At 40.6% G+C, this 8188-nt stretch overlaps 1 protein-coding gene across 1 annotated transcript; it reads right to left on the reverse strand.

Moving 5' to 3' along the window:
• Positions 1 to 551: 551 nt before the first annotated feature.
• espnlb (espin like b) lies at positions 552 to 5429 on the reverse strand. Its single transcript, XM_051409463.1, has 7 exons — positions 5415 to 5429; positions 4719 to 4854; positions 3977 to 4095; positions 3101 to 3280; positions 1787 to 2156; positions 1745 to 1754; positions 552 to 1653 (listed from the first exon to the last, which is right to left on the reverse strand). The coding sequence occupies exons 1-7, from the start codon at positions 5427 to 5429 to the stop codon at positions 552 to 554; spliced, it is 1932 nt and encodes a 643-aa protein (XP_051265423.1).
• Positions 5430 to 8188: the final 2759 nt, after the last annotated feature.

Raw genomic sequence — 8188 nt, forward strand, 5'->3', positions numbered from 1 at the left:
CATCAATGATATAGCCTACGTAACACTCACATTACATTCTAGTTTTCCACTTTTTTAATACATTTGAAAGTAAAAGAGAGGAACAATGCGGTGTTTGACAGTGATATACATACAGCGTTCAAGCAATGGCTTTTCTTTGGTACAGCAACACTACTTGGACAAATATCACAAATATATCAATATATTAGGGGGCACATTTGGAGCATATTTAAATACTTACGTGTTCCACTTAATATGATTAGCAAATTGACTTTGAGTCAGTGGAGAGACCCTTAAGTGGCAAAAAAGTGTATTTAATGTTTTCTGTGGCCCTGCTATCAGAAAATAAAAATATTAAAAATATATGTATAAATGGAAATTATAGGCATTATTTTGTGGATATAGAAAGAAGCTTTGATTGACAGGAGGACTGTAACTATCAATTAAGTTTGCAATAATAATGCATCAATAATGCATCCTTAGCATAATTTTATTCAGCCCCATCAGTTAGCCAAAATAAACGCTCCAACATATCACCATTTTGTGCAAAAATGTCAAATTCACCCTCAATACTAATGTTCAAAATCAAACAGCTCTGCCTCCTTCTCTTTCCAGAAAGCAAAGCTGCGGTCAATGTACTTACAAATGTCTTCGTTATTGAAGCAAGAGAAGTCTGTGTCACTGCCACTCTCATCTGGAGTAGCAGTTTGAACTATAACTTTGGGTACGAGTCTGGAATCTGACAGCAGCAGTGATGACGCCGATGACGGACAGCGGCATGGTCTCGAGTCCCCAAAGAAGCTAACTTTGATGTCTTCGAAGCCGTCACTCCAATGTCGCCTCCCTGCTTGAATCTCCTGGAGAACGGCCTTGTGGAAGTCCCTCACCATCTCCCAGGGGAAACTGCCGACATGGTCAAAGACTTCGAAGCAGAGGAGGTGCCTCATCTTCCTCTCCTCAGGCGACAACTCCTGCTCCAAGATGTGGAAGTAGCCCAGCATGAAGAGGTCGAGGGTCAAGCTATCGTGGCTCAGTGAAACACCATCCACGTCTGGCAGGAATTGCTCTGGGGAGTAGGTTTCTCGCGGTGGTGGATTTTGTGAGGAGTTAGAAGAGGACAACAGGGACTTTTGAGCATCTTTAAGTTCTAGTTTAGTCTTCCAGGAGTTCAGCATTTTGTCCACAGCACCTCGCCGTTGGCAGAATTGAAACATGGAGGTCATCTTCTGTGGGTGCGATGCTCCCGCCGCTCTCCCTAACACTGCTTCCTGTCCCTGTTTCTGCCTCGCTGCTCTCACTGAAATAGCATACGCAGATTTCTTCCAGTGGCTCAGGAAAAGCACCACTATACGTTCTTTCCTTAAACTGGTTGTCTCCATCACAGGTACAAGTTTTTTAGGATCACAGTGGCTCACCTCACAGCTGAGGTCTGTGTTGGCGTTCTGGTTGCTTACTCCTGTGGATCCAAACACTACCTGGCCCCCTTTCACAACCCCAGCAAAGGGATAAATCCCACCAATCTGACCCTCGAAGTTGGACCTGAGGTTTCTGACCGACACCCCAGACTGCTGGATCTCCCTTTCCACCCTCTCCCGCCGCGCTCTGCTGTAGCTGTTAGTCTCCAAACGATGGCTAAATGCTGACACCATCCCTATATGAGGAATCCTGCATCCACTAGAGGTCTCACCATGTGCTGGCACTGTCTCTTGGTCCTGTTTCACCAATCCAAAATCAACTTCCAAACTATCTGTTACCCCCTGCAAACCCGTCATCTCCTCCATCATGCCTTCCACTATCTTCCTCTCACCCCCTTCTTCTGTGTTTTGTGTTAGATTAGCTACCAGCAGTGACATACTCTTAACAATCTCTGAGACACGACTGCACCACAATGGCAAAGTCTGTTGCATTTTCCCGTCGGAGTCCATCTTTTGTAGGACCTCTTTGTTGAGGGAAATGTTCACAATTGGATCAGGTAAAATCGACCTCAGCTCCTCCGTCAGCCGGGTCAGCTCCAGTTCATAGGCCTGGCAGCGCTTCTGCAGGGAAACGGTCTCGATCTGCTGCTGCAGGTACACCAAGTCATCCTCTGTTAGGAGCTCACCAAAGGGCCCCAAGACTGCATTGTGGGTTTGTGAGTATTTCCAGCCATCCACTGGTTGACAGCCATTAGTCATGTCCTGTTAGAGGGATGAAGAGATGTTAGCAAACAATCCTGAGAGAAGATGAGTTAGATGAGAAGACGTGGTGTTATGTGCTGGACTATTTTCTGACCAGGAGAACCGATTTCTTTAAGTTGTGTCATCATCATGAGGTTTGAAATTACTGCTCCTATCCAACCTATCCAGCGACGTGGTGTTTTTACACTTGTTTTTTGTATGCATTAAACAAACAATATGTTACTTGTTATTTGTAATCTATTCTATATACTTTATTTCAGTATTTCTGCTAAGCTAAGGTAACCGGCTGCTGTCTGGAGTTTCATACTGAGTGGACAGACATGAAAGGGGCATCAATCTTCTAGCCTAACTATTGGAAAGAAAGAAGAAAAATATTCCTTTACAAAATCATCTTTGAAGAAGAGTTGACTGACATTAACTAAATACTGGAAAATACAACAAAATTAAAACAAAACAGTGAAACTGATACAGTTTTATCAACCTCAACACTACGGGAGAAAATATATGCAAAATGAACTTCAAGAATTCCTTTTTCTTATGCATGTTTCTAGGTTCTGTTGTACAAAACTTACTATTTACACACAGATAAGAGGCTCAAGGTGTCTCTAGTGTCTTTTGTGGTTTCTTCATACTTTGGATTCGAGTGTCATTTTTGTGGAGTCTGTGCATCTTGTATCTTATGTGTCATTTTGCTGTATGAAACCTTGACTCTTGATATTCGGCTAGCATCAGATAAATTCAGTATTATTCCTCCAAGAATCAGGTCAATCACTTTTAGACGCACTACACCTTTTTCCTCTTGACCATGTGTGCTCTTTTGCAAAGGCTCTATTCTCCCCCTGGTGGGCCCACCCTCTAGTTTGAGAATATGATTGTACATTGATTTGTGCACATACATACAGCACTTACAGACTCACATATAGCACAGTAGTACAGTTGAGTACCTGTCTCCTCTGTTCCTCCTCATCCTGCAGCCTGATTTGCAGCTGCCGCACCATCACCTGTCGTTTCCACTCTGCTATGGGGCGGCCAGCTTCATCGTGAGTGGGCACCAGGGAGTCGATGTCAGCCAGGATCACATCGACGATTGGTACCTCCTCCAGGAACTCCTCGCTGTCAAGCTTCTGTTAGTGTTCAACAATGAAAGTGACACTGCTGTTTGAGGAAATATCACCAGTATCATACTATCATAAAAACCTCACAGAAGTCTTTCTGATGCTCTTCATAGATTCTTTATTTTATTCTCTGGAGTATTATGATTATCATCTGTGTACCAGTGGGTCCTAAAGTTATATACTGTATATTAAAAACAAAACAGTATTAATTAAGAGGCCATCAATGGTTTGTGCTTACCGTAGCTAATGGTTAATTAGCCAGAACAAGTGTAAATAACTGTATCTATGTCCTGGTAGAAATGTAATACAGTATTCATAGGTATGTTTTGATCAGTCTATAATTATCTGAAAATACCTTAGAATTAGCAGTTTTGATCTACAGAGGGAGCGGGTCCTCTTCTAAGAAGGCCGCCATTTTTCTACAGTAGCCCAGAATGGACAAAGCAAACACCGGCTCTAGATAGGGCGAGTTTCATGGCTATCGTCGTTTCCCCTTCACGCTTGGAAGGGGAGGGTGAAGTGCGGAAGTTGCGATCTGCAGCTAAATGTACGTGTATGTACATGTACATGTATCATGTAGAGCTTGTCTACAGTTTATTTTTGTATCAGTATACAGTATATTGTTTATAATTCCCTATTTACCCTGAAGGCAATATCATCCAACTTTTACGGGATTTATCTTGACGGCAGTGCCAGCCGGCTCACCGTTTGTCCAGTGAAGACCGCGGTGAAGCCAGCGTGTCTCAGAGACTTAATAGACTTCATGTGGGACATCAGGGTGAGATCCCTCTCTGGAGGCTTCAGATGGTTGAATGATGTCACCACTGTAAACCAGCATAACAAAGGCTAAAGGTCAATTATTTTAAATTAGTCAATATGGCAATATGTCATATTAAAAGCACCAGTTATGTGTAAAATATATTTGATGTGTTATTTAATAGATAGATAGATAGATAGATAGATAGATAGATAGATAGATAGATAGATAGATAGATAGATAAAAATATTTTATCTATACCCGAAGGGAAATTATAATGTTATAGCAGCTGATTAAGAGTCAATTATTATTAGAAAGTCTTATTGCAGTGGGAAGGAACGATTTTCTACATCGTTCCTTTGATCAGCGGGGATGAATGAGTCTGTTGCTGAATCTGCTCTTTAGCTTGTCAAGTGTTGTGTGTTGTAATATTGTTTAATTTAATTCAGTTCATGTTTAGTATTGGTTCACTTTCAGTTTCATTGATTAATTGTAGTCACTGTGGCTATTCTTTAATATAAATAATCGGAAAAAAGGTAGGCAACATAAAACATAAAGTGATTTTCAGTATATACTCATATAATGAATAAATAAATGAACAGTTACAGTTATAAATCACCAAATAACATGGCTGACAACAGCAAATGCTATTTACATATATGACTGACGTGTGGTCTCTCTGTTAATCACCTGAGGAGGCCACTTGTACATGCTGGATGGAGCCTGGGGAGTGTTTCTTTGATGTGGCAGCAGGGGTCAGAGAGGAAGAGGTCACAGGAAGTGGAGAAGGGTGGCGAGGCAGGGGGAGCACTTCCTTCACTGGCTGCTGGGGACACACACACAAACAGCAGGGGTGAGCCATGCTTAAAGGGACAGTTCAACATTTTCTCCCACTTAAGCTAATTCAGTCTGTTGTCAAACTGAGGGGCGGGCCCCCCTGGTGGGGCATAGAGTCACTGCAGCTGGGGCGTGGATGAGCAGTGGAAAAAACATAGAGTGGAACAATATGATTTATGTAGAGAAAATAAACTAACAAGTGTTTGCTGATAAAAATTGTCAGCTTGGATCCTTTTTTATTAGTTAAATCGTATCGAACCGTGAGTTGAGTGTATTATTAAATCTCTAGCAAATAGCTTTTATTTATATGCTGATATTTTGTGATTTCTGTAAACTGATCCTTTAAAAGTACATGATATCAGAATATAACAAACTCTGCTTTTAGCCATATACCTTTTTTCACAATGTATACTTTTGACATGTCATGGAAAAGCATGCAGGAAAAGCACAGGAGTACAAATGGTGGCTCCTTTCCAACAATTAGTGATGTTTATCAGTTACACCAGTGGGTTAAAGTCTCCTACTGTGCCTGCACTGATGATTGGTCACCTTGCTGTTCTCCATGTTGGCTCTGCTCATTCACAGTCCGGAGATTCGAAGCAGCAGGAGTTCCTCTGTCTGAAAATGGCAACACGAATATAAAGAAAGACCCCTCCAAGAGAGAAATGTGAGAATCACACAGCAATGAGTATAAACGATTCAAAAGTAATCTTCTAAGAGACGGAGACCCCCTTGATGGTGCACACACACACACACACACACACACACAAACGCCCAATGTAAAGAACAGAGGCCACAGCTTGTAGTACTTGGAACAAAAACAAGAAGTGGTGAAACAGGACCCTCGTCAGTGAAAGTAGCGTAGGCCACACAGAGTGCAGTACAAAGTGTGTTAGAGTTTAGAGAGACATGATATCCTGCTTCAGGTAACCCTACTGATTCACAGCTCCATGCCATTCAATAGCCCAACTACTACACGGACAATTACAATGTTTCTTACAATTAAATGCTCACCTCAGCGTAAGAAGTCAGATGACTTGTTAGTGGTGGTTTTGTAAATACAACATACATCACCATAATTTAAAAGGATTTAAAGTACATTTAGCTTCTAATATCTTCATTCCAGCTTTGACAATTCTTTAAGTTTTAATTGCCTTATTTAGTGCATTTACCAATCTGGTACCAATGATTTGGTTGGTGTGTAATATATTTGCAAATAAAATATGAAGCGTCACAGACATTGTGGTATTTGCCATATGTTTTTAGTCTGTAACAAATTTTCATTGCTGCCTATCTTAGTCCAGACACCATTGAAAAGGAGATTTTATTTTATCTCAATTAGACTTGGTTGGACCTGTTTAAAGAAAGATTTAATTTCAAATGCCACCTGTCCAAAATACAAATTTCTCCTTTACTACCAGATTTTTCTTTTAAAATCATTCGATGTGATATATTTCCTCCAGTCATCATAATCTAAATGCACAAATATAAAGCATGCAGTACTTACAATGTAGTCCAGAAACAGCAACAAGACAGTAGATAAATACTGGGAGGTTTCAAAAATAATAATAATAATAATAACAGAAAAAACATAAATAAAAAGGAATAAAGTCCAGATGGTGTTGTCTCTGTACTCAGCCAATACACAGTAAGACCAAGGAGCAGCATCACCTGGACCCAAACCTCAGATGGGGGGCCTTCTTAGTGTGCATAATTAAAGAAGCGGGATAGGATGACCTGCACCTGGAAGTATAGGACAATAGCTCTGTGAATGTATGTAGGAGACAACATACTGTAGACTCGTGGGGCAGGTCTAGTCTGTGCTTGAACACCTCCTCACATGTTCAGATGTGTGTGTTTGTGTGTTATGACACAAGATGACAGCCACACTACATCCACAGCTGCTTGACCATGGCCTCCTGTGGCACGAGTTGTGGACTTCTTGTGGCATAGAGAACTGGCTTTGGAGCAGCATGGAGTTTATTTATTTTAGGTTTTATTAATCATCCTGCCACCAGCTGTTGGTTTCATTATGTTGCTATAGCAACCCCTATTGGCACAGTCACACCGCAGTTAAGCTAACGTCATTATGTCCACCATTTTGTCAGAGCTATGACCAAGCATAAATACTGACACACACCTTTTTATCTATTACCCAAATACCCTTGTTGGAGTATTATCTTTTATTTTGTTTTATTATAGCTGTTTTGTGACTATTTGAGTTTTCTTGTGATCAATTTACTGCTAACCAAGCTAGCCTAGTTATCAGGGGCTAACTGTTTATTTACTGTTTACTTTTACTGTATTTTACTCTTTTTACTTTTATGCTAGTGAACCACACTATATGTATATGTTTACTAGATTCATTATCTGGTAATACTTTTCTTTGTTTCTTCATACGTTATATTCTGGAATGAGAGACAATTTAACTAATTTAAAAGTTAACGTAGTCTATACTTTTGTGAATCCAGTTTCCTTGTTACTTTAATCAGGGGCGTGTCCGGGGGGGCGCCTGGGGTGGCACTGGCGATCTCATTCTTTTTTTTATTTGTAATCACTATCATTTCATTGGTTGACGAAAAACTGTTTTCACGTTCACCTTTTTCACAGTTTTTTTCAATATCAAAGGCCAGTTGCTGCCTTCAAACCATTGACAGTATATTCTTATCGTATAGTATGTGCTTCAGACTTTACTGGAAGTGTCTTTGGCTCGCTGCATAGCTGTGCACCTACAGTACAAACATAGTGAGGGGGGCAGGATGACAGGTAGACAGAGATATGGAAACAGAAGCACAACACATGGTTAAATATTCAACATTCATTACATAGAAAAGAGCTTAAGCCAAATGTATTGTTCATCAATAGTGTACTGTAACTGCCCCTCACTCAGTCCCGGGCCTTTGAGTGGAGCCCAGTATTTCTGCGTCTGTTATTAGGGGATTAGTCCGACTGGCCTTGCTGCGGCTGAGCACATGGTGAGTGCATAATCAATAATGGAAGGCTGCACATACACAGAACAGTCTCAGGCACATGTTCACCCTGTGCAAAAGTACAAACCGTTATGCAACAGACATGAGAGCTTTTTGTTTTGTTATCCATTTGCTGTGTAAAAGTCTTGTTCTATTTCTTTAATATGTTAAACCTGATGAGATTTCTGTACTTGCCGGGAAGACATCATATTCCTATTTGACGACATGTTAATCTGCAAGTTGCATTCGGACAATTGTGTTTTTTCATTGAAGGGGAATTCAATATCTGATATAATTCTGTTATGGAAGAAGTCAACCCTTTCTTTATATTGTGCTGATCAAACAAATATGATA

This window comes from Dicentrarchus labrax, unplaced genomic scaffold (genome assembly GCF_905237075.1).
Source record: "Dicentrarchus labrax unplaced genomic scaffold, dlabrax2021, whole genome shotgun sequence".
In the NCBI taxonomy this organism is placed as follows: domain Eukaryota; kingdom Metazoa; phylum Chordata; class Actinopteri; family Moronidae; genus Dicentrarchus; species Dicentrarchus labrax.

What these genes read in the sequence shown, in the direction of transcription:
- espnlb (XM_051409463.1), bottom strand. An exon ending in CGGTCTTCACTGGACAAACG is followed by an intron (nt 3,281 to 3,976) that starts GTGAGCCGGCTG and finishes GAACACTAACAG; the next exon opens with AAGCTTGACAGCGAGGAGTT. An exon ending in AGGAGGAACAGAGGAGACAG is followed by an intron (nt 2,157 to 3,100) that starts GTACTCAACTGT and finishes TCCCTCTAACAG; the next exon opens with GACATGACTAATGGCTGTCA.